This window comes from Salvelinus sp. IW2-2015, linkage group LG11 (genome assembly GCF_002910315.2).
Source record: "Salvelinus sp. IW2-2015 linkage group LG11, ASM291031v2, whole genome shotgun sequence".
In the NCBI taxonomy this organism is placed as follows: Eukaryota; Metazoa; Chordata; class Actinopteri; order Salmoniformes; family Salmonidae; genus Salvelinus; species Salvelinus sp. IW2-2015.
Window position 1 is genome coordinate 34,105,295 of NC_036851.1, and position 25,958 is coordinate 34,131,252.

Below are 25,958 nucleotides of genomic sequence, written 5' to 3' on the forward strand. Positions count from 1 at the left end.
AATGCAATTGTGATCGTTGTCCGTAGCTTAYGCCTGCCCATACCATAACCCCATCGCCACCATGGGGCAGTCTGTTCACAACGTTGACATCAGCAAACCGCTCGCCCACATGACGCCATATATGTGGTCTGAGATTGAGAGGCCAGTTGGACGTACTGCCAAATTCTCTAAAACGACGTTGGAGGCAGCTTATGGCAATAGCTCTGGTGGACATTCCTGCATGTCTGGTGGACATTCCTCCCTCAAAACTTGAGACATCTGTGGCATTGTGTTGTGTGACAACTGCACATTTTAGATTGGCCTTTTATAGTCTCCGGCACAAGGTGCAGCTGTGTAATAACCATGCTGTTGAATCAGCTTCTTGATATGCCACACCTGTCAGGTGGATGGATTATCTTGGCAAAGGAGAAATGCTCTCTAACAGGGATGTAAACAAATATTTTATTTCAGCTCATGAAGCATGGTACCAGCAGTTAACATGTTGCATTTATATTTTTGTTCAGTGTATTTTACACACGTTATTGTTAAAACCATTTGTTGACCATGATCACTAAAGTTATTAAAGCTTATTGGCTACAAAATCAATTATATCAGGCACTTGCAAGGCAGAAGATGTTTATTCTTTTTTATAAAACAATAAAATATCTATTATGATAAACTATATTGGTCTAGATTTTTTGGGGGAAATTCAACATGGGCTGCCCACGCAGTTAACTTGCATCTTGAGAAAGAGGGTTTGGTTTGTTAACATCTTGCATGGTTCTGCAATGTTTAAAAGGAGAAGTAATGTATATTGTATAATACACAGCTGGGAAACACATAAGTGCCAATTCATCCTGACTGTTGAGCAGTCGTTCATAGACTTTAAGAAGGCAGGTAAGTTACAATAGGTTGCCTATTCTTTGTGTATATGACAATATGATGGTTTATAAAATATTTATTCCAGAGACWACTCAATGTGTGTTTGCAGAAATACAGCTGGTAAAAATATGAACCTCATGTTAATGCTAGTAAATTGGTTATACTAACAATGTCCATGTTAGGAAATTAGTGGAAAGCTTTGGATAAACAGTAAACAATATAGTTCTATTGTGTTATTGTACCTCAGACAAACTTGTGACATTTGAAAGTTTTAGCATAAACATCCTTAAGAGTCTATTGACACACCTGTGCCTCAATCTAAGTACCATAATAAAGACAATTCCCACCAAAATCCATCAGTTTAAGCTAGAGATCTGTTTTTTCATTGGCAATCCACCGCATCCGCCTATGTCGCCTTCCGCAACTGAAGATCGCTGAGCTACAGCTGCGTTTGTCAAACCATGAGGTTTGGCCATCTAATATGACCACTCTATGGAAAGATGAAGATCCCATGAACACGATGGTGATCTCCGTTTTGTTCAATGAGCCCCACAAATGTCACAGGGCTCGTCTGAAGGTAATCCGGTACCGGTCATTTTTTTTATGGGAGGTAGTTTTGTGCCAACAGAAAAAAGGGGTTAAATATGTGCCCAAAAAACTAAAATATTTCCTGACCTTTCTTATTTCTACTAGATATAGTTCAGACACTTCAAAACCTTATGATTTMTTTTTGGACTGTCTGTTTTGCAATTTATTTTATACCTACAGGGGTCTTAGAAAATTAAAAATGATCATGATGATCTTAAAACAATTCCATATGTTAGCTTAGTAGAGAGAGAATTATGTTTGAATACAGTACATCGATGTTGTAATAGTAATTTCCAGGTGAACAAAAAGGAGAGCAGTCATTGATAAGGTCAATGAAAATCAATCCAGTTTAATTACAAGTTGCAACAGGGAGACACCTCCACCACAGAAGCCCTCCCCCCAAAGACTTGAGGTTTTTAAATTACATTCAGTTAAACTTTTAACCTCTAATTTCCAAATGCCCTTGCAGGAAAACTGTCTCTTTTTGGTGGGCCACCCCATCCCCCTGCATCACCATGTCCAAGTACCTGAGGCATTTCACCACGGTGGGTGACGACCACACAGCCCAGTGGCAGGATGAGAAGCTACATGAAGCTAGTGAGGAGCTGGGACCAGCCACAGGACAGATGCCCCAGGGGGAACTCTCCTTCAGAGACTCCCTGAAGATGCTCTACAGCTCCGACAAATTCCAGGTATGGAATATGAGTGGAGTAGGCAATGCTCATACTATCAATCAAACACAGCTAGTAAATGTTACCTTTGCTCAAATCAAATGTCAACTGTGGATGGGGAACTTACGTATGTGTGTGTGTGTGTGTGTGTTTTTCAGTCTAGGCCGCAAATATGAGACAGTAAATTCTCACATATGCTTGACAGGTTGGTCTTGTCTGATGAGTGTTTGCCTCTGGTTTAGATAGTTGTGGTGTGCCTGGTCGTCCTGGATGCCATCTTTGTGCTGGTCGAGCTACTGTTTGACCTAACAATCATCAATTTGGAGCATGGACACATTGCCCCTCAGGTGAGTCTAGAGTGCAATGTTTCCCAAAGTCGGTCCTGGGGACAACAACACTACAGCCCCAAAAAATCTGTGACCCCAAACTTCCTACAACTCTTCTGTCCTTTCCCTCTTCACCAGGTGTTCCACTACCTGAGTCTGGCTCTTCTCACCTTCTTCATGGTGGAGCTGGCTGGGAAGCTCTTTGCTTACCAGCTGGAKTTCTTCCATCACAAGTTTGAGGTATTTGACGGGCTGGTAGTGATTGTGTCCTTCATCCTGGACATTGTGTATATCGCCAGTGAAGATGCCTTCATGGGCCTCCTGATCCTCCTCAGGCTCTGGAGGGTGGCCAGGATAGTCAACGGTGAGAGATTTCGTACTTTTTTCACGTTCATTAAGCATCAAAGGGAAGAAAATGGACTGAAACAGGGAGGGACTCCCTGGATATGTCCAATAAACACACATTTTAAAGCGTCATCCAATGCATGCCCTAATGAACACAACCTATATGTCACACAGCTAGCTAGGTTTCCAATGTTGTAAAATGGGTTTGTGTCCAACATGTCATGTTTTCTCCCACCACTCAGGTATCCTGGTGTCTGTGAAGGCAAGGGCCGATCACAAAGTTCACAAACTGAAGGAGAGCAATGATCAACTGGTCCAGCGAGTTAGCGAGCTACAAGAGCGCAGCGGCAAGACGGTGAGTTGGCCAGCCCCCGGGAACCCAAACCCCTACCCCCCCAAGACAACTTTTTCAACACACCCTTCAATCTCTTCACTTTTTTAGGAACAAGAGAACAGTAAACTGCGGGCTCTCCTGCGACAGCATGACATTGAGTACTGATGCAGGAAGAGGAACAAGATGCCATTTTCATTATCCACTTCTAAAGTTTTATTGGAATTGATCAATAAACAAGGGCATATTCTGAAAAGTATTGACCATCCATACACCATTTGTGTCAGTAATTCCACCATGACAGGAGCTTACACTGCCCAGATAGATACTAGCCTGGTCCCAAATCTGTTTGTACTCTTGCCAACTCAATTGCTATCATTGTCAAACCAAACATTTGGCATGACAATGAATGACAAGGAGTTGGTAATATAGCACAAAGACTGGCACTTAGGCTAGATAGATTCCACATGATTAGGTCAACCTTCCAACCATTATCTGCATATTTAAGCAGATCATAAAAGCTGATCAGACTTCATATGCCAGTATCTCACAATGCAATGAGCATACGTCTTATTTGATATATATATATATATATATATATGTGCTATGCCTTTATTCAGCTAATCAATGAATTGACAGCTAATATTTTGTACATAAGATCCTGTAATGAATTTGTTGCATCTTGCTGTTTTTCTGAATACCCATTGCTTGCTATGCAAAGACAATACAAGTATGAATCACTATGAAAGTATTATTAAATGTTGCTTTATTGATTTTTTTTAATACTCTCTCATTTGATCTAAACTACAGTATGTACAAATAAATAAAAGGTTGTTGCTAACAGCAGCTGAGTAGCATCAGAGAACATCATATTTTTTGCTCTACATTTTGGTCAGTGTACCAGGGGACTCTAAAGAGGCAACATCAATATCCACACTAGCATATGATTAAGAATGAAGCAATGTATTGGCCATGCATTCTAAGTGGTATGCTGGTGAGGATATTGAAACATAGTTGCGGTTTCTTGTGTGTGTTTGTGTGTGCAACACCTTCCCACTCTTCCGTCTGTCAGTCGTTCAAACAAAAGGGAAGAAGAAGTCGTAAGGCAGCTTGGCGTCGATAGTGGGCGAGGCCTTGAAGCCCGGCCGGGCGGCTCCAGACACAGGTATGAAGGTCACAGAGCTGGTGACAGACATGACACGACTGCCTCCAGAGAGTAACGCCTGAGGAAAAGAAAAATGGCAATAAAACATAAGTAGGGTGTTAAATAAAGGTGTCATAGCATTGACCAGAGGTCTGGAAGAGGAACTCTATTGTTCCATCACTTCGCAATATGTTTAAGATGCATAAATTAAGTTACTTTTGAATAAAGGGAATCGAACAGTAGCCTACAATTTCTAAGGAAAGTCTGTTGTTCCATTACAGGGCATATAATGATCTTGGTAAGTGGACTACATGTATTAGATTTACATTTTGGTCATTTAACAGACACTATTCTCCAGAGCGACTTAGTAAGTGAGACACTTATCAGTGTAGCCACGATAGGTGCTCTGGTTGCTGTTGTACAAATACAAGCTGATCAAGTAAAATTTTTGTTCAGCACTTTGTGACAAATGCTTCTATAAAAACAGCACTATTCAATCAATATTACACTGGTTTCGTCAAATCCGTGTCTCAATATTTTCTGAATGTGTATGCTTGTTATACTTTACACTGCTGCAAGATCATTTTACAAGTTATTTGAGTAATATACACTACCGTTCAAAAGTTTGGGGTCACTTAGAAAAGTCCTTGTTTTCCATGAAAACATACATGAAATTAGTTGCAAAATGAATAGGAAATATAGTCAAGACGTTGACAAGGTTATAAATAATGATTTTTAATTCAGATAATAATTGTGTCTTTCAAACTTTGCTTTCGTCAAAAAATCCTCCATTTGCAGCAATTACAGCCTTGCAGACCTTTGGTATCAATTTGTTGAGGTAATCTGAAGAGATTTCACCCCATGCTTCTTGAAGCACCTCCCACAAGATTGATTGGCTTGATGGGGCACTTCTCACGTACCATACGGTCAAGCTGCTCCCACAACAGCTCAATAGGGTTGAGATCCGGTGACTGTGCTGGCCACTCCATTATAGACAGAATACCAGCTGACTGCTTCTTCCCTAAATAGTTCTTCCATAGTTTGGAGCTGTGCTTTGGGTCATTGTCCTGTTGTAGGAGGAAATTGGCTCCAATTAAGTGCCGTCCACAGGGTATGGCATGGCGTTGCAAAATGGAGTGATATCATTCCTTTTTCAAGATCCCTTTTACCCTGTACAAATCTCCCACTTTACCACCACCAAAGCACCCCAGACCATCACATTGTCTCCACCATGCTTGACAGATGGCGTCAAGCACTCCTCCAGCATCTTTTAATTTTTTCTGCGTCTCACGAATGTTCTTTGTGATCCGAACACCTAAAACTTAGATTCATCTGTCCATAACACTTTTTCCAATCTTCCTCTGTTCAGGTCTGTGTTCTTTTGCCCATCTTAATCCTTTCTTTTTATTGGCCAGTCTGAGATATGGCTTTTTCTTGCAACTCTGCCTAGAAGGCCAGCCGGAGTTGTCTTTTCACTGTTGACGTTGAGACGGATGTTTTGCGGGTACTATTTAATGAAGCTGCCAGTTGAGGACTTGTGAGGCGTCTGTTTCTCAAGCTAGACACTTAATGTACTTGTCCTCTGCTCAGTTGTGCACCGAGGGCCTCCCACTCCTCTTTCTATTCTGGTTAGACAGTTTGCGCTGTCTGTGAAGGAGTAGTACACAGCGTTGTACGAGATCTTAAGTTTCTTGGCAATTTCTTGCATGGAATAGCCTTCATTTCTCAGAACAAGAATATACTGACAGTTTTTTGTTCTGGAATTTTGAGCCTGTAATCGAACCCCACAATGCTGATGGTCCAGATACTCAACTAGTCTAAGAAGGCCAGTTTTAATTGCTTCATTAATAGAACAAAAACAGTTTTCAGCTTGCTAACATAATTGCAAAAATAATTTTCTAATGAATCAATTAGCCTTTAAACTTAATTACATTTGGATTGCTAACCACAACGTGCCATTGGAATTACAGGAGTGCTGGTTGCTGATATGGCCTCTGTATGCATATATATCTATGAATATGTAGATTTTCCATTAACAATCAGCCATTTCCAGCTACAATAGTAATTTACAACAACGTATACACTGTATTTCTGATAAATTTTATGTTATTTTAATGGACAATTCTTTTTGCTTTTCTTTCAAAAACAAGGACATTTCTAAGTGACCCCAGACTTTTGAATGGTAGTGTATATTTTGAATCAATGGTTGTGTGGTGAGAGATTTTTACAATCCAAATGAATGCACAACGACAGGTTTTGAATGAAAGACTGGCTGCTTTACAAGTGTGACCAGTTTGGAGTTTTGTACTAAGAGTTGTGAAAATAGTACCAAAGCAGTTAAAAAAACRAAGCCTAGTCCTGGACTAAAAAGCACTTTCATGGATATTCTCCATTGAGCATACTTTTTAGTAGTAAAGTCCCATAATGTTTAAGATGACTCAAGGTTTACCAGGTTGCTGGTATTGGTGTGAATCACTTCAATGACACTGACAATCTGAGCCTGCGGGTTCACCAGGGATCCATATTGGGTCCATTGCACTTCCAGGTGAAGAGACAGGGGAATGCTGCAACTCTGAGCTTCCTGCTTAGTCCAAAAGAATAGAAACATATAAGGGCTGTTACCAACCATCAATATGGAGTCATTGTTGTTTACACCGTTGTGGTTGTTGAGAAACCGGAAAAAGCACTTCTCATAACCAACTATGTCTGTTGGTGGTGGAAGTCCTTCAATCAACCATCCCTTCTCTGCAAACTTTCAAGATTCAATCCAAATGTCTTATCAATTTCATCTACTGTTTTGTGTCATCGTTGCAGTATGTTTTTAATGGTTGTAATGTAATGGTTGTCTATGTATCCTTAATATATGCTATGACAGCAACATCTACATCACAACATTCAAATTAATATTTTCTAACATGCAATGAAAATACTTTGCCCAAAGCTTCTCACCGTAGGTTTGGTTTGGTTCCTTATTGGCACCCAGTCCATTGGGTTCTGAGGTGGGGAATTCCCAAAAGAGGCCACATACTGGGGGAAGCTTTGTCCCCTCAATACTCCTAGAACCACTTCTGATACCACTGAGCAGTTAGCAGTCTCATCCAATCTAGAAATAGATAAGAGAAATACAGTATTTCCTTCACCTCAATGCCTTAGTTACTTACAGACAACCAAAGACATTCACATTAGGGGGTGAGGGACAAGGGTCAAGAAAAAGTGGCAAGGGATTTGTTTGGGATTGGGCCTTGGGTCCTGTAGAACAGAGCAGTCTTCCTCTCTCACCTCAACGTGCAGCCTGACACCATGTCGACCCCGAACAGGACAGGGGAGCGGTGATGGGGCCCTCTGAGACAGTCTGACAGTTTGGAGCCATGAAGGAGGGTAAAAGCTCCCCTCGAATCAGCACTGTGAACTATTCCAGTGAGCAGGACAGTTAAGGACACAAATACATTATGTCTGGCCTCTCGTCAAGTTTGGGAAATACTCAGATATAACTTATAGGTTTCATATACGTTTTAATATTGGTTCTTCAATATAGAGTCAGTAATAGGGTGCTTATTCATGTTCATATCTCTTAAAAAACAGAAGAATAGGGAGTTATTTCAAGAAAACCAAGGAACTAGTGAATCAACAGCTCATAGAAAGCTGAAGCATCTGCTCTTCAAAGGGATCCAATGCCACTTTGATCAGAACAAATTGATAGTTGATGACGTGAAAACTCATGAAGAATATGCCATGTAAGAGAAATTATAACTCACTCTGGCCACTCCAAAAAAGGATATTCTGCTGTTTTGGATCCAGCCAGTAGAGGGAGCCCCACAACATAACCAGGATTCCCACTGGAGTGGAGCGCCACTTGGTCAACATTCTGCAAGCAGAAGACATCAAGGGGAGAGAGGTATTGCTGACTGAAGTGATAGTGATTTTGGCTTTCGTTTACATTAAGAGTAAACCACTTTTCTGGGTTGATGCAAAAGTTCTATGCATAGAACTATGCAAAATGCTAAAAAATATATATAAATATGGCACCTGGACGAATTCAATTTGAAACTCCTGCTCTATTGGGACCATGTTACGGTCGATGGCTCCAAGGACCAAAGACGCGTTCACATTCACAATGTCTCCAGCCTCACTGTACGTGACCGTGTAAATAACCTGTCAGCAGAGGAAAACAGAATGTCAAAATTTGACATTAGTGATGAGTCTGAATGTTTATGATTAGGACAAGTCTTCAAGTCATGCCATGTTTCCTACAATCAAGCAACGGCAATAAAATAAAGTACTATTTTTCCACAAATTTGGGTCCACCTCATTCCCACCTACCACCTCCCTTGGCCATGAGACAGGGTATCTGTCACATTTATCAATACAAAATAGCATTCCTGCGTAATTGCGAGGGGTTACAAATTGCCTCGCTACACACGTTGGCATGTTCTTTTTTTTACGCAAGTAGGCAGAGCGGCCATCCTGTGTAGCTTGCTTTGTGAGGCTTTAGACTTCACCTGGAGCACCACATTGATGCACACTGCTGAGTCAGGGGCCACAGAGTCCAACAGTAGCGGGTCCAGGCTCAAGTCACCAGTGATATTCAGCTGGGTCTGAGTCCCCTCCAAAGATTGCAGGACAATGGAGGTCACCCCCACAGCCACAAATCGCATATCTTCACTCTTCTTCTGTGAAATAAAAAGGGAATTGGTCTGTTCAGATACAAGTTTCAGGTGGGGTTTTACAGAGTGGTTTTTCTCTCATTTATGCTGGCCACAACTACAAGTAAAGGACTAGTCGACAACATTATTTGGGTAGGAGTTGATAGAACATTACATTTTGCACTTTCCAAAACATAAAGCTGAACATCAAGGCGAGACCAACTCACAGAGAGGAGGCGGGGGTCAGTGTAGCTGTGCATGTTCAGGGCCTGCAGGGTGGTACAGTCCCACTCCAGGACCAGGCTCCGCATGCATCTATTGCTCTGCTCCTTCAGAAACGCTGAAAATGCATGTCACAAATACAATTTGATGAGAGAGGTTTAGGCTAAAGTGAAGGATGAGGACAAAACTTAAGTGGTGTGGTTACATTGTGACCCACTTCAATTTTGGCCTCTGGCCCCTCCCCCTCAAACATCCTCCTCCTCTTCCACACAAACACTGAGAACACTCAGCCCTGGTCTGGTTCCATGTTGATCCCTAGCCCTTTTATAATTCCCTGATCGAAAAGGACTAAATAGATGAAAGCAATGTGAAAAGCTCCATGGCTCAATGTATCAGTGTATACATTTGAAGTCAGAAGCTTACATAAACTGAGTTTAAATGTGTTTCACAATTCCTGACATTTAATCAGAGTAAAAATTCCCTGTCTTAGGTCAGATAGTATCACCACTTTATTTTAAGAATGTGAAATGTCAGAATAATAGTAGAAAGAATGATTTATTTCAGCTTTTATTTCTTTCATCACATTTCCTGTGGGTCAGAAGTTTACATGCACTCAATTAGTATTTGGTAGCATTGCCTTTCAATTGTTTAACTTGGGTCAAACGTTTCGGTTAGCCTTCCACAAGCTTGCCACAATACGTTGGGTGAATTTTGGCCCATTCCTCCTGACAGAGCTGGTGTAACTGAGTCAGGCTTGTAGGCCTCTTTGCTCTCACACGCTTTTTCAGTTCTGCGCACAAATTTTCTATGGAATTGAGGTCAGTGCTTTGTGATGGCCACTCCAATACCTTGACTTTGTTGTCCTGAAGCCATTTTACCACAACTTTGGAAGTATGCTTGGAGTCATTGTCCATTTGGAAGACCCATTTGTGACCAAGCTTTAACTTCCTGACTGATGTCTTGAGATGTTGCTTCAATATATCCACATCATTTTCCTACCTCATGATGCCATCTATTTTGTGAAGTGCACCAGTCCCTCCTGCAGCAAAGCACCCTCACAACATGATGCTGCCACCCCCRTGCTTCACGGTTGGGATGGTGTTCTTCGGCTTGCAAGCATCCCCCTTTTTCCTCCAAACATAACGATGGTCATTATGGCCAAACAGTTCTATTTTTGTTTCATCAGACCAGAGGACATTTCTCCAAAAAGTACGATCTTTGTCCCCATGTGCGGTTGCAAACCGTAGTCTGGCTTGTTTATGGCGGTTTTGGAGCAGTGGCTTCTTCCTTGCCGAGCGGCCTTTCAGGTTATGTCGATATAAGACTCGTTTTACTATAGATATAGATACTTCTGTACCCGTTTCCTCCTGCATCTTCACAAGGTCCTTTGCTGTTGTTCTGGGATTGATTTGCACCTTTCGCACCAAAGCACGTTCATCTCTAGGAGACAGAACGCGTCTCCTTCCTGAGCGGTATGACGGCTGCGTGGTCCCATGGTCTTTATACTTGCATACTATTGTTTGTACAGATAAACGTGGTACCTTCAGGCATTTGGAAATTGCTCCCAAGGATGAACCAGACTTGTGGAGGTCTACAAATTTTTTTCTGAGGTCTTGGCTGATTTCTTTTGATTTTCGCATGATGTCAAGCAAAGAGGCACTGAGTTTGAAGGTAGGCTTTGAAATACATCCACAGGTACACCTCCAATTGACTCAAATTATGTCAATTAGCATTCTAAAGAAGCTTCTAAAGCCATGACATCGTTTTCTGGAATTTTCCAAGCTTTTTAAAGGCACAGTCAACTCAGTGTATGTAAACTTCTGACCCACTGGAATTGTGATACAGTGAATTATAAGTTAAATAATCTGTCTGTAAACAATTGTTAGAAAAAATACTTGTGTCATGCACAAAGTAGATGTCTTAACTATAGTTTGTTAACAAGAAATGTGTGGAGTGGTTGAAAAACAAGTTTTAATGACTCCAACCTAAGTGTATGTAAACTTCCGACTTCAACTGTAAGTAGAGCCATCACAGTACTGCTTCAGCCCCTTCAGATCTTTGAAAACCTAGGGACCTAATTGGGAGGGGGCCAATACTGACAGTGTGGATGTACATGGAGCTGAACAGTCTCTGGTACCTGCAGGGTTCAGGTCAGAGCAGTGGGCTGTAACAGAGGGGGCTGGCAACCGGAAGAACCCCCTTCCTCCGCTTTCTTCCTCCGTTTCTATGACATCTCCGTACTGAAGGGGGGGAAAAAAGAGTTGGAAAGAGAGTGAAGGCGCTAACTGAAGCTAGTGTCAAACTTTGTTCATTGTAGATCCCAAGAGTATTGCACTATTAAGTATCTTGTACTATCACCAGAAAACAATCTCACAACAAAAACACTGTTGATTCTTTTTGATGGACATTGTCAACAGTGTGGGGTGAGTCTCACCAGGTATCCAGGTGAAGTTAGCGGTTCCACTGTAGACGTTGTGGCCCCATTATTGGCAGAACCAAACAAGAACTGCACAAAGTGCTTGTAGAGGCCATCAAAGTTCCCTGCGGTAGGAACCTCAGGTGTGGCGAGGGACAGTCCTGCCTCATCTTCAACACAGATGTACAGTACATAGATAATTGTCACCTTATCATAGACTCATAGCTCAATTATGCTTTTAGATGTTTGAAATTCAAGAATCCCACATTCACATTCTTCGAGTGATTACAGGTGTGTTCTTTGTTATTACAGGTGTTTATGTCCCTACTTATGTCAGATAATGATCAACTAACATTAATAAACTGCTAGTAAACCAAAGACGTTAAAGAACTAGAGTGGAGGGAGCATAAGAATCAGGTCATGGATTGTACAGAGTGGCTACAGATATGGAGTTTCAGTATCCCAATTTGCCCAAACTACAAATTCTGCGCATATGCATTATTTTTTTTACGTAGCCGAGTGCCCACTCCACTGCCAACGTACTTGCTGCCTAGAAAGTTTGGCTACCTAGAGGTGGAATGCAGAAAGACACAGACAGCCAGTCTAATTAGCAATTGAATGTTATTTTTTTAATCATCATTGCAAACATTGGCTAAGCTGCGCAGGAGGCAGACAGGCAGTCAAGTAGTGTTCTTTTTTCAGGAACTACAATATGGCAGCAACTATAAAGATTAGCCTTCATCATCACACAAAACGCTGAAAATGTAAGGACTGCGTCCTGCTTGTGCAACTGCAATATCCGTTACAACAGACAGACAGAGAATGTTGTAGCCTTCATAAAATGTTTTGGAAAGTTCATTCAAATCGCCATAGGGTTTTTATTTCAGCTGTTCAGAAATATGAGGCAGACATCATCAGGGTTCAAAAGAGGGTGAGTAAATAGAGAAACATGAAGGGAGAGGGAGTGAGCAGCAGCTACATTAGAAAAACTAATGTGATCCGGATCCTTAGCTTAAAAAAAAAAAAAAAGGTTTCCGGAAGGGCGGGCAGGGGTGAGGCGAGGCTCTGTATCCGTAGCCACAGCCTAGATTATATTATATCAAGGCCTATTAAACTTACAGTTAGTTGACTGTATGCAGAAGACGTCTAGGTTAACCTCCTGCTGGACAGACCTCTGCACCTGAGCATAGCCATCTATAGTTTCACTAATAGTGTAGGTGACCACGTCCTGACCGCAAAGCTTCGGCTCACCACTGGAAAGAACACATAGATCAATTATTACACTGATTATGTCAAACCCCAAGTCATCAGAAAAGAGGAGTACTAGTGACTTGCCGGACTGTTGTCACTGTACAGCCGGTGAAGAGAGCTAATTCTTGTCTGCAATCTGGGTCACAGCAACAGTTGGGGTCACACTGGTCCTTTAATTGATCGCACGGGCAAATTCTGGAAACTGAGGATAAAGAATGCTAATTTAGCTGAAGTGACACACTAGACAGAGCTCACCTAATGGGTTACACCTAGGCTAATTCCCTGATCCTTATGCGTGTGTTAGTCTCACTAGACAGACGAGTTGCCTACCACAATGTAACCAATGTGCGGTTGCCCCAGTTCTGGAATTTCCAAGACTATGTGCATCCCAAATGGCACCCTATTCCCAATATAGAGCACTACTTTTGACCAGGGCCCATAGGGTAGTGGACTGTATAAGGAATAGGGTGCCATTTGGGATAAACCCTACATCTAGGGCCTACCCACCCTTTACCCATGTTATGGGCTTTATTGGACTATGCACAAACCACATCACATGTAGATTGCCTGAAAATGTTATATTCAATGTCTATGTACCCTTATGTATGGCCCTGTTCAAATACTTTCGAACAAATACATTTCCTTGAAATATCTCTGATAAGGGTTATTCTGTCTAAAGTAGTGTAGGCCATACTGCCCTACCAAGCAAAAGAGCAGTAACTGTGCATTTGGTCCAAAATGTGTTATTCACTTTATTTCATACATTAAATACATGCTTTATCGTGTGGACAAATATCCTGCCTCCATTGTGTTGTGTATTGGAGAAAATGGGGGGTCAAGTTTGCAGTAACTGCAAAAAGTTAAGGTGAAACCAAGGAAAAAGGCAGTAACTGCCATCACACACGTCAGTTACTTACTGCCTTTTACCTTGGTTTCACTGAGCTTTGTGCTGCTGTGTCTACGGTTGACCTTGGTATTATTTATTGTTCTTCGTTGATACAAGTATCAAACTATATGACACTGACAGCCACATACAAATAAATATATTAACACAAGTTTGTGTAAAAAACAATCGTCATGGAAATGTATTCCAGTGGGTGTACCAAGCAAGAAGGCAGTAACTGCCTTCTAGGGACAAATGTCATGTCAGAGGTTAGGGTCAATATTAATAAAAAAATAACCTCATCGTAAGACAACAGATAACCACATCTCAAATGATCTGCCTACAATTCATTTGGTTGGACAATAAAAAAAACTTTTAAGTCATTTTTCACAGTTTCACTCTATGAGCAGTTACTGCTCTTTTGGTTGGTAGAGCAGYATAGTACAGAAAGTTGGGTGCAGAGACGTTACATTGAGAGACAATCAACCATCCTTACCATCCGTGACAGAGGGAGGCAGGGAGCCGGATAGCGGCAGAGGTACTTGAGGAGACATGGACGGTGGCGTGGACTCTGTGGTTGACGGTGTACTAAAACCAGTCCCATCTCTTGTGCTAACCACATTCGAGGCAGTTGAAACAATCTCAACGTCTAGACCGGTGGAATTCTCATAATCCGTGAAATTCTGCTTACCTAACAAATCAATGACTGATTCGTTAACRCGTGCAAAAGTAGAATTGAAATCGTCCGTGTTTTGTGCTACACTGAACTCAAAAAATGCCCATGTATATAACGTTATCAGCACCCAAACAAAGGCGTCCATCTTTATTATTGATTTCTGGAAGCATTATGTTGCTTAGGGGATCCCTGTTGCATTCTGGGTATTCCAACCCGAATTGTTTATTGGTGCTGTCTTCAGCCAGCAGGAGGACATGTGCTCACAATCACAGGATACTCAGCAATAGATGATGACCAACATTTTATATGGATTTGTAATTTATTGCAAACATTAGGTWAAAAATAATAGACGGGAAATGTCTGCCCCACAACAGTGTTTGAAAGAATACATACTAAAGTAGCTTGCTACACATCCTTCAGTGGTCAACTATTGAAATATGTACAAACATGTCCTCTATTCTCTTGCAAGAGAGGCATATACAATATTTGACAAAAATATATATATTGTCAGTAATTCCTCTTATACTCACTCCTCTGTAGAATGAGTTTAGGTACTTTAAAAAATGTCAGGCACTGTCAGATAAAATAGATAGTATGTTGTTTATATACACGTATGTGAGTTCCCTGTGAGAGTGTGTCTGATATAAAACGCAGTTAGATTTTTCAGGATTGTTTTCTCTTTTGGTCATGGTCAGTTAAGAGAAGTTGAGGCTTGAGAAGAATCGTGAGCGTCGAGGTGCAAACCTGGACTCAGGCTCACTCCCCCGTCTCTTCGCTCCCTCCTTCTCTCTCCTCCGGCGAGCCAGGTCTTCCTCCAACACCTACACACACAGACAGAAACATATTCAAACACAGACAGATGGAAGGACGACGGATGGACAGACAGACACATAGACACACAGATAGATACACAGACACACACACTATACCAGACTATGCCTGCACACTCAGGCATAAACACGTTCAAACACGGACGGACAAACAGACTATATACCCTCATTGAACCTTTCAGGTCATCGAGTCAAGTCAACAAGTGCAAAGGAACATGTTTTGGGATTCAAAGTGTAGCCCTGATGTCCCTTCAAACAGCAAGCTGTTAAAAGTGTATGCATGTCTAATGGATATGACAACATTTCTCCTTGGAGCCATACCTGACCTTAATGAACCTTTTCAGATCTCCAAGGACAACAAGTAAGATGGGAGCATGTTTTCAGATTTAATATACTGCCCTGTTGCCTCCCGAGTGGCACAGCGGTCTAAGGCACGGCTGCGACCGGCAGACCCATGAGGCGGCGCACAATTGGCCCAGCGTTGTCCGGGTTAGGGGAGGGTTTGGCCGGCTGTAATGTCCTATCGCGCTCTAGAGACTCCTTGTGGCGGCCGGGTGCATGCACGCTGGCTTTGGTTGCCAGCTGTATGGTGTTTCCTCCGGCACATTGGTGCAGCTGGCTTCAGGGTTAAGCAAGCACTGTGTCAAGAAGCAGCGCGGCTTGGCAGGTCATGTTTCGGAGGACGCATGGCTCTCGACCTTCGCCTCTCCCGAGTCCGTATGGGAGTTGCAGCGATAGGACAATTGGATATCACGAAAATTAGGAGAAAAATGGGTAAAAAGTATAACAATAAAATAAATACTGCCCTCTTGCCTCTCATCGTTAATCTGTTACCATGGTGTGCATGGCTAATGGATATGGCAGCTGAACATTGAACAATATCCACTCTCCTTTCTCCCTACTTGCTTTGCCATTCAACACACTATTCCCACAACAACCTCTCTTCTTTCTCTGTCTCCCATACCTCTTTCCTGCAGGCCAGCTTGTCTTTCCACTCGTTCAGCTCTAGAGTGTGTTCATCCTCCAGTCTCCGAATCTTCTTCTTCTCCATGTCAACTAACAGCTGCAGTTTCTCATTCTGAAACACACACACGAGCACACACGCATAAATGTTTTGTATTTTCTTTCTATAATCAATTATGCTTATTTGATTATATGAATACATTCTATTATAGAGTATACCAGTTTATAGTAGATATAATATAAATATCTACAACCCAGTGAGCTTGCTAGCACATGGTGCGTAGTGTAGTGTACCTGCAGCTCCTGGAGTTCAGTCATATTGCCGTCACACTGCTCCTGCACCTCCCTCAGCTGGCCCTCCTGGACCTGCTGCAAACTCTGCCTCTCAGCTCGCTGCCTACCCTCCTCCTCCGACATAAACTGACATACAGAGAGAGAGATGGAGAGCATAGAGAAAGAAATAGAAATTGTGAGAGACGGAGAGAAAAAGAGACAGAGACGAAGACAAAGAGGATTGCCAAACAAACAATTACTAGTGGCCAATTGAGCACAGCAAAGAATGTTAACAATTTGGGAACTGAGAAGTCATACAAGTCCCTGTACTGACCAGTGTGAGGCGCTGCCTGTGCTCTTGCCCACTCAGGCCCAGTGTCTTCAACTCTTGCTTGAAGTGGGCCAGCCTGGCCTTGGCCTCTGTGCGCTGGGCTCGTTGGAGCTGGGTCCTCTCCTGGGCCTGTTGAGCCCTCTGCTCATCCAGCAATGCCCGATGGAACTGGGACGCCCTGTCTATATCCTGGGAAAGGACAGGGGAGAGGGGATCATGGTCATGGTGTCATGGTGTGTGTGTGTGTGTGTGTGTGTGTGCGTGTGTGTGTGTGTCTCTGTGTGTGCATTTGAGTATGCAAGTTTGGGGGGTTAGGGTTCTTGGTGAGAGCATTCCAACTCACTTTGCTGTGCCTCTTGGTGAGCTGTTGTCTTTGCAGTGAATACTGCTCCTTCACCTGCTGCTTGAAGAGGTGGTACTTCTCCTGCAGATGACGTTGCTCCATCTCCCAAATGACTGATTCCCGGGCTGGAGGCAAGGAGCCCATATATGTGAATTAATCAAATATTTCTATAGGCGCAAACACAGTCAATGTCACCGTTGTGGTCAATGTCTAATTTCCTGTCGGTCTGTGATTTGGCTAACCATTGTCATAAAGCAGCCCATAATCGTAACCAATTTGTGAGTGCGTAGGTGCATGCATACGTGAGTGTGTGCTGATCGTGTGCGTGCATGTGTGTACCTCTCTTAAGCTGCTGGGTCTTGACAGTGATGTCCCACTCCATAGAGGCCACCTTCCTCTTGTGTTCCTGGACTCCTTTCTGGAGCGTCTCATTGAGCTCCTGCTGCTGCTTCTGCAGGTAACGCGCCTCCTGGGATGAACACAAGAGGAAACAAGATATACCAAGGGCTCTCTGTGTGTGTGTTGGTGTGTATGTGTGTGTGTGTGCGTGCGTGCGTGTTGTTCGTGCGCGCGTGTTGTGCGTGCGTGTGTGTGTGTTTGCGTGCGAATCGGTGTACTTCTCTGGGTTGAGCCTTCAGTACAGCAGCCTTGCGGTTCAGCTCTCGTTCCTGCTGGCTCTTGAGTCTGCGTGCGTCCTCTCTGAGCCTGGCTGTGTGCTCTGTCTCCATGCGGCTGCTCTGCTGAACATACTGCTTTTCTACCCGCTCCAGCTCACTGTCGTAATACTGCTTCTTGCTCTGCACAATGCACACAAAACACACCACATTTGCTGGAGTTTGTAAGACGGGGGGAAAGATTGCCACAAATCTCATGCAATCACTCAATATTGAAAATTTGTTTTTCAGGTTGTTAAACTCAAATCCCATACCTTAAAACCTGAAAGAAATTGTGTTTTTGGAAGTCACAATGGTGTAATAACAGAATGTAGATTATATGAATTAAATTATATTTTCGTGTCATAGTGCCAGTTGGCAACCCATCCCTTATGGGATTAATTGACACATACACAAACATTACAATAATTCACTGTGATAATTCAGTGATAATTCTTCCGGTGTTCTTTGCAGTGCAAGTCGTATAAAGAGTGAAAAAAATGAATACACAATAGTAAATAATGTTATCCAAAAAATAACTATATCCCTAGAGCAGTAAACATATACATACTGTACATACATACATACATACATACATTCATACATACATACATACATACATACATATACAGATAAATAAATACAGAAAAATTAAACAGAAGGCATTTGAACCCAGTCTGGCACAAAGAGAAGATTCAAGTGGGAGACAGGCCTACACACAATTTACAGTATATACATACAGTACGTGCCATTTGCTATATAGAAGCTAAATATTATATTATAATTAAATTATAGGTAGCCCTTTTTCTTTTATTCCAGGCTTTATCTAAATATTCCGCAAACGGGACCCTGGGTCCCACTACTCACTGTCATCTCCTGGGCGATCTGTCGGAACATCATCTCTCTCTGTTGCTGCAGCCGCTGCTCCATCTGGGAGTACTCTCTCTGCTCCTCCCTCTGAAGGAGCTTTAAAGCCTGCAGCTCCTGGCGCCTGCATAGTCAGGTACACACACACACACGGGAGATTGAACATACTAATGAAGTGAATGCATTGAATATGAATGTGTTTAAGTCTCCCATCTAAGACGTATTTGAAATTCTGAGTCTATCCTTAATCTAGTTATTTTTTCATTGGAGCCCAAGCCTTGTTTCCAGAGGGAAAAGTTTACCTGGCGCAGCGCATGTGCCGCTCTTTCCCATCGGTCTCTTTCAGGACCTTTGACGTGGTGACGCTGACCTCTCGGCCGTCCACCATGAACTTCCGGGTCCTTTTGACCGTCTTCCTGTTATGGATCAACTCCTGGAATACAACAAAGAAAAGATTACAGTCACAAAGTGCTTCTGTATAGTTGGTGTAATCTATCTAGGGAAGCACACAACACTTCTTATTACTTCTCTTAAAGGGAAATTACACTCTAAAATCGACTTTTGTCAGATGTTTTCAGACCTCAAAAGTGGACTACTTTTGAGTTTTGAAAGCACCTGAGAAACTTTGATTTTGGAGTGGAATGTCTCTTTAATCTTAATAAATTGTACCCTTGTGTTTTATGTTCTGTATTATATTCACTTGGGGAACCAATGGGTGCCAGCCTGCCCTGATCACTATCACTCACCTCTACAGGTCTTGACATTGTTGAGACTGTCATTGTTGAGTTGTCTTTCTCTGTCATGTCAGCTTGGTCATCAGTGGCAGCCATCTTGGGTTGACTGTCTGTCACTTGGTGCCAGTTTCCATTTGATGMTGAGTTCAGGTGTACTGTGTCTGTAGCTGTTCCCTGAGATCTAGTTGAGCTCTGTTCGGTCAATATGTTTAATTGGGTCTGACCTGCCTCCTCCTCTTTACCTCCTTCCTCCAGCTTCTTCCCTCCTTCCTCTTTCCCTCCTTCCTCCCTCCCACTATTTGACTCCAAGGTCAAGTTTACCCTCGTCATAGGTTCTCCAGTTGGGGGGTCAGTCATCTTCTCTTCTCCCTTACTGTCTTCTTGTTTGTTTCTCTCTTCTTTCGGTTCCTGCTTCATGGTCATATTGGTTTCTTGTGCTTGGATAATCACTATGTTATCACTTTCTAATCCAAGGTCCTCCTCTTTACTCTGTTCATCTTTTCCCTCTGTTCTGTCCTCTGCTCTCTCTACATTTTCACATTCAGTCACTTTGATATCAATGATTTTATCTTCTGTGTCTGCCCTCAAACTCTTCTCCTTTTCACTGGTCTCAACTTCCATTGTTGATTCACTTTGCTTCTCTGCTTCAGTCTGTATTTCTCCTGTTTGTTCTGATTGTACGGTCTCTTCAATATCACTCTTAGATTCTCCGTTCTCTATTTCAGGACTTGCTTCATGTTCTTTTAAGTCCATTCCTTTGTCTGGAGTTTTCTCAATGTCTGGACAGTTGCTTGTCTCTCCCTCGCTTGTCTTTAACTCCACCTTGACCTCCTGTTCTTCTTTTACATATGTCTTGTCTTGTATTCCTTCTTCATTTATCTGCATCTTATCCCTTTCTTCTACCATACTCCCCTCGTGCTCTGCCTCTTCATCTCTCTTAGCATGTAGTTCATTCTCTTCTAAAATCTTCTCATCCTTGTCCTGCTCCTGCTCCTCCTCTCCCCTCTCCTTTTGTATTTCCTCCTTGGTCCCTTCCGTCCTCTCGTCTTTGCTCTGTTTTGTCTCTTCCTCAGCCTTCCCACTGGTGGCCATCTTGAAGTGGTTATGAGTGGACAGATCCAGAAAGTCTAGCACTGGATGCTGGGTTTCTCCTCTCTCTTTTGTGGATGGGTGGGGCATTTCCAAAGACAAGGCTATAACCAGTGGACTTAGTGTGTGCACTAACTGGCGAGGAGCTTCTTCTACCCTATGCTTAGTATCGTTATTTGGTGCTGATTTGAGGATACCAATTTCCTTAACTGAACATTGAGCCTCAGTAATTGGTTGTTTATTGTCAGAGTCAAGTGCATCACCAACAGAGTCATTGGTACTGTTTTGGTTCATATCAGTGTGGATGCCTACTATTTCCTGTTCAGAAGAAGAAACYACTTCCAGGTCAAGGTCTTGGGCCTCACAGTCATTTGAAATTTCATCCTTCTCTTTTTTCTGCCCCTCAACCTTTTCTTCTGCATCATCTCCTGTGTCATTTGTTTCAGGGATGGGTGGAGTGATCCCTCCCTCCAAGCTGCACCTCCCAACATTCTCACACMGATCCTTCTCCGCATCCCCTGCATCTCTCTCTCCTGCTGGATGTGTCACTTCCTGCTCTTCTGATTGGCCAGTGGGACTGTCCTCCTTGTTCTGTTGGGTCTGATTGGCTGGAATTGGGGGGGTGTCTCCCCAGAGACCGGACTTGCAGCGCCGAGACCCGGTGGTCAGAAAGGAGAGAAAGGTCCCTGGCTCCCAGACCGACAGACGCCTGGCCAGCTTTCTGGCCCTGTCCGTGTTGGGAGTCTCCACCCTGGTCCCAGCGGTGCCCCCATCTTTCACTGGGGTGGAGGAAGAGACTGGGTCAGGGTTGGATGGAGGTGGTGGTGGACTCATACCAGCCTGTATGATAGATGGGCCCTCCTGAGGTTTCTCTGGTACCTGCATTGTTTCTTCTTCCTGCCCCTTCTCAGACTGGGCAGTCCCTCCATCCGACCCCACAATCGTGTCCTCGTCTAGAGAGCCCCCATGGTCGATCAGGGACTGGCAGAGAAAATAATAGGATGTGTTACCATTGTTGTTCATTTAAGACAGACTTTAGGAGGCAATTTCAATTKAATCTATTTTCTGTCCTATCTACTTTAAGACAAATAAAAACACTCAAAGAACAAAATGTTGGAAAGTTGATGTATGAACTTCCACCTACAGTATAGAAGCAGAAATAGAGAAACTTTCCCAACACGTTTTAGATCGAAGCAGATCTCTATTAGAAAGGCATCACTCCCTCAAATCAAGTCTGCATCCCAAATGGCACTCTATGGAGAGCAATAGTAATGCCGTCTTTCTGGACTCCACCATAGCTCGTTGACCTAAGCCTATGGCGAAATGAATGGGGGTTTTGGAGGGGTTATGGACAAACGCCGAAAATAAGGTCTGTGGTAAAAACAGGCATAGGAGATCTTATATGTTTTGTTCTATGAGATAATYTTCATCACTTTTTGTGAATTTTTAAGCATTTATGTAATCAAAACAAGCACATAAAGCCTTCATAATTCATAAAGGTCATGTTAACTAACTTGTATTATTACATAGAACAAAATTTATAAGATCTCCTAAGCCTGTGGTAACCTCAGACCTTATTTTCGGTGTTTATCCCAAAACCCCATTCTTTCCCCATGAATTTCCCCCATAGGAAYGGCCGATCGAACCAACGGTAACTCATTTCTGTTTTTTAGGACTACAAGCTGGCGAGCTCTGTTCCCTATATAGTGCATTACTTTTSACCAAAGCCTATGGGCCCTGATCAAAAGTAGTGAACTATATGGGGAATAGGGTGCCATTTGGGAAGAATCCCCCATCTCTTACCGCTGTCTCCTCCATCACCTCAGCCTTGGCCTCGGCGATGAGTTCTTTCAGGGCTCGACCGTCCCGTCCAGCGCAGGGGAAGGGGTGGGCCAGGAGCTGCTGGGCTCCCCACCGGGCCTCAGGGTTCTTCTGCAGCGCCCTCCGCAGGAAGTCCTGGAAATGGGAGGACCTGAAAGTGGGAACACAGTGCAGGGCCACAGGGATGGGTATAGGTTTCAGGTGACGCATCCCAAATGGCACCCTATTCCCTATGGGAAAATATGTGTTCCATGTGTTTGATACTATGAGCTGGCCCTCCCCATTTAAGGTGCCACCAGCCACCACTGATTCGTAAAAATAGAGACATCTCCATGTATGACTAACTGTCCCTGACTCACCAGAGGCGTGGGTTGCTGAGGGTGGGTGGGGGGGACTTGGTGATCTTGAGCAGGACCCTCATAGGGTTGAGTGAGTGGTGAGGGGGCTCCATCTCTGCAGCCTCGATCAGCGTCACGCCCAGGGACCAGACGTCCGCCTTGGGGCCATACGGGTTCTCCTTGGAGGTCTCACACTGGATCACCTCTGGAGCCATCCTGGGATAGACGGACGGGCAGACAGAGGGACAGACGGACAAAGTTAGACATAGGGGTTGTTGAAAAAGAATGCACATGGGAATGTGGCTGCATGCTAACAACATTTAAACATATACAAAAATGATAGGAGTAAGACAAACCAGTAAGGGGTTCCAATGAAAGTGGCTCTTTTCTGGAGGGTGTGTATGTTTTTGGCAGACACTCCGAAGTCGGCTGGGGATTGAAACAGGGCTTTGAGAGGACTCAATRAGAGGCACTGATACACTATAAGAGAGACACTAGGATAGACTTATAAACAACATTTAGACAGGCACACAGTCAGGTAGACAGGTAAACGGACGGATGGATGGAAAATCCGAGAGAGAGAATGGAACAGAGACAGAGAGAAAAGACGGACAAAGAGAGAGAAAGAGAGAGAGAGATTATAATCCAGTAGTTGTAGGAGTGTGCTGTGCAGTTTTGTACCCAGTTTGACGTGTCCCTCCATGGTGAGGAGGATGTTGCCTGCCTTCAGGTCTCTATGGATGATGTGGTGTTGGTGGAGGTAGGACAGAGCTTGCAGGGTCTGACAGCATACCTCACTGATCTGCTGCTCAGACAGGCCCCGCTCCAGCTCTGGGGGGTCACAACAACACACACACACACACCACACCACACACACACACACACACACACACACACACACACAACACACACACACACACACACACACACACACACACACACACACACACACACACACACACACACACACACACACACACACACACACACACACACACACACACACACACACACGCGCGCGGACACAGCACGCACACAAGACACACACAAATACACAAACACAATAACATATAAGGACAAGCAGTGGCTTCCCAGAGGAGGAAAAACGAAAGAAATGGAAACCAAGGAGTACATGACGCTTTGGCTCCCACCTAACATGATGTCATCCAAGGCCCCCCCTGGGCAGAACTCAACCAGGATCTATGGGACAGAAAGAGATTGAATCTTCAACGATCAATCATCAAAAGCCTTAACTGTATATATATAATGGATAGTTTTTGTATTTATTTTTTATTTAACCTTTATTTAACTAGGCAAGTCAGTTAAGAACAAATATTTTTTCACAATGACGGCCTAGGGACAGTGGGTTAACTGCYTTCTTCAGGGGCAGAACGACAGATTTCACATAGTCCACTGAAACCCCTCCAACAAGTCCTGACCCAGTGCATTAATATTGACACCTAGCAATGGAGTCAAACAGCTGAAAAAGACCTCACCCACAGCCAACCCTCAAAGAAGGTGGCGTCCAACAACCCAAGGATGTTGCTATGGCGGCAGGCTGCCAGGATGTCGATCTCGGTGATATAGTCGTCAAGCTGCTCCTCGTTGCGTACCTCCATCACTTTAGCAGCAGCCAGGGCCCCAGTGGTGTGGTTCTGGGCCTGAAAACAGACAGAGGAATACACTATGGTCTCTACGGTGCCATCTACATTATACTGGCTTTAGTCTATATATTATTTGTAATTCATCATCTTCTCGCAGGCTTTGCATCAAAATGCTTTGTATGAAAAAAGACCGTTAAAAATATCACAAACAATACCTTGAACTCATATACCAGTGAGAGAGATACACATGACATCACTCTAATCTAGGTGGCCCTAGTTCTTTGCATCTTGGATTCAATAATAATACAGTATTTTACATTTACAATTTACAAATGAAGAATAAAACCATCACATTAAAGTTGGAAATCAGTCAGCTAAGTGCMACAACAGTCAAGGTGTTTCTGCAAAAACAGAAGAGCAGATGCGTGTGGGTTATACGTCAAGACAGGAAGTTATATTTCAGCCTGTATGGGTTGACAGGAAAACGACAAACCACAGTATGGCCTCATGACGCATGCTATACTCTGCCTACCATGGAGAAGATCCACAACACAGCTTTAAATCAAAAGCACTACAAAGTTTGGTAACACGGTTGGCTGCTCTTGTTTTGCACTGAGACATCATTTCACTCCATCATTGCCATATTGAATTAAATCCAGAGTTAGTTACTCTCCATCCCATCAGAGATGCTAGAATTTTCATCTTAAATGTAATATTTTTACGGATTTGGTTTGGTTTGGAGAGGAAAGGAGACAAGACCAGACCAGAAGTTAAAAGAAGTTGAGTATTGGGCCCCAGCCTGCTGGTACCTTGTAGACCTTCCCAAAGGCCCCATCTCCCAGCTCCCCCTGGGTGTCCCAGGTCTCTCGCGGGTCCACGTCTCTCCGGAGGTTCTCATAATCCTTCACCCTCTTCTTCTCAGGGCCCAGACGAAAGATACGCATCAGAAGGGACGCCATGTCCCTCACCCCACCTTGCCCTGTCCTCCTTAGTCTACAAGGATCTCCTCAGTTTACAGCGCTACAGTGGACAGCAGCCCACAGAAACAAAGCCTACACAACCCGTTTCTCATATACAACGTCCGSCCAAGATAGTAAGGACAGGCAGAACCAAGCATCAAGTTCCACTGTGGGTGGAGACCCAATGTGAAAGGTCTTTGACTCGCCTGCACACCTCTTTGTCTCTGAAACCTCTCAGAAGAGACGCAGGAAGTGACTGTGCTAACCACATCCTACACAGAAAAAAAGAGAAAAAGAAAAAGCATGCAGTGAAAGAGATTTTTTGGGGTAGGCCTATGCCCTGTTTATCTTTTGTGCATTGAGAGATATATATCTGCCTCACTCAGAGAAATAAGTAGTACTGTTGTGCTTTACAGTCAAATATAACAAATAACTACATRTTTCATAATGAAATGTACAAATGATACATTTGTGACATCAATATTTAAAAACATTTATWAAAAAAATATTCAAACAGTAATATGAGATCTTTATGTAAAACATTTACATTTGACATTTTAGTAATTGAGCAGATACTCTTATCCAGAGTGCATTCATCTCAAGATAGCTAGGTGAGACAACCACATACACTACATGACCAAGAGTATGTGGACCCTTTCTGTATGGACCTCACTTTGTGCACGGGGGCATTGTCATGCTAAAATAGGAAAGGGCATTCCCACAAAGTTGGAAGCACAGAATCATCTAGAATGTCATTGTATGCTGTAGTGTTAATATTTCCCTTCACTGGAACTAA

The 25,958-nt window shown here is 43.2% G+C and overlaps 3 protein-coding genes across 5 annotated transcripts; 1 reads left to right on the forward strand and 2 right to left on the reverse strand.

Annotated features, from left to right (window-relative positions):
* Positions 1 to 787: 787 nt before the first annotated feature.
* Positions 788 to 3,895, forward strand: LOC111970265 (voltage-gated hydrogen channel 1-like). 3 transcript variants are annotated; one of them, XM_023996914.2, is made up of 7 exons: positions 817 to 876; positions 1,292 to 1,438; positions 1,919 to 2,141; positions 2,363 to 2,467; positions 2,585 to 2,810; positions 3,034 to 3,146; positions 3,234 to 3,895. In XM_023996914.2, the coding sequence occupies exons 3-7, from the start codon at positions 1,965 to 1,967 to the stop codon at positions 3,288 to 3,290; spliced, it is 678 nt and encodes a 225-aa protein (XP_023852682.1). In that variant the 5' UTR covers positions 817 to 876; positions 1,292 to 1,438; positions 1,919 to 1,964; the 3' UTR covers positions 3,291 to 3,895. The 3 variants fall into 3 exon arrangements, with proteins under 3 accessions (XP_023852683.1, XP_023852680.1, XP_023852682.1); XM_023996915.2 differs by lacking the exon at positions 1,292 to 1,438 and having other exon boundaries at positions 788 to 872; XM_023996912.2 differs by lacking the exon at positions 1,292 to 1,438 and having other exon boundaries at positions 793 to 876.
* Positions 3,872 to 14,599, reverse strand: LOC111970694 (tectonic-1). The gene is made up of 13 exons (XM_070445677.1): positions 14,178 to 14,599; positions 12,883 to 13,000; positions 12,667 to 12,800; positions 11,566 to 11,717; positions 11,269 to 11,371; positions 9,137 to 9,249; positions 8,766 to 8,936; positions 8,293 to 8,418; positions 8,046 to 8,131; positions 7,546 to 7,683; positions 7,216 to 7,369; positions 6,716 to 6,847; positions 3,872 to 4,345 (listed from the first exon to the last, which is right to left on the reverse strand). The coding sequence occupies exons 1-13, from the start codon at positions 14,500 to 14,502 to the stop codon at positions 4,199 to 4,201; spliced, it is 1,899 nt and encodes a 632-aa protein (XP_070301778.1). The 5' UTR covers positions 14,503 to 14,599; the 3' UTR covers positions 3,872 to 4,198.
* Positions 14,600 to 14,650: 51 nt separating this feature from the next.
* Positions 14,651 to 25,347, reverse strand: LOC111970264 (STE20-like serine/threonine-protein kinase). The gene is made up of 17 exons (XM_023996911.2): positions 25,013 to 25,347; positions 24,096 to 24,260; positions 23,751 to 23,799; positions 23,281 to 23,430; positions 22,956 to 23,028; positions 22,621 to 22,815; positions 22,244 to 22,412; positions 19,364 to 21,421; positions 18,920 to 19,050; positions 18,618 to 18,741; positions 17,715 to 17,894; positions 17,437 to 17,566; positions 17,098 to 17,222; positions 16,758 to 16,943; positions 16,445 to 16,570; positions 16,152 to 16,265; positions 14,651 to 15,178 (listed from the first exon to the last, which is right to left on the reverse strand). The coding sequence occupies exons 1-17, from the start codon at positions 25,160 to 25,162 to the stop codon at positions 15,053 to 15,055; spliced, it is 4,251 nt and encodes a 1,416-aa protein (XP_023852679.1). The 5' UTR covers positions 25,163 to 25,347; the 3' UTR covers positions 14,651 to 15,052.
* Positions 25,348 to 25,958: the final 611 nt, after the last annotated feature.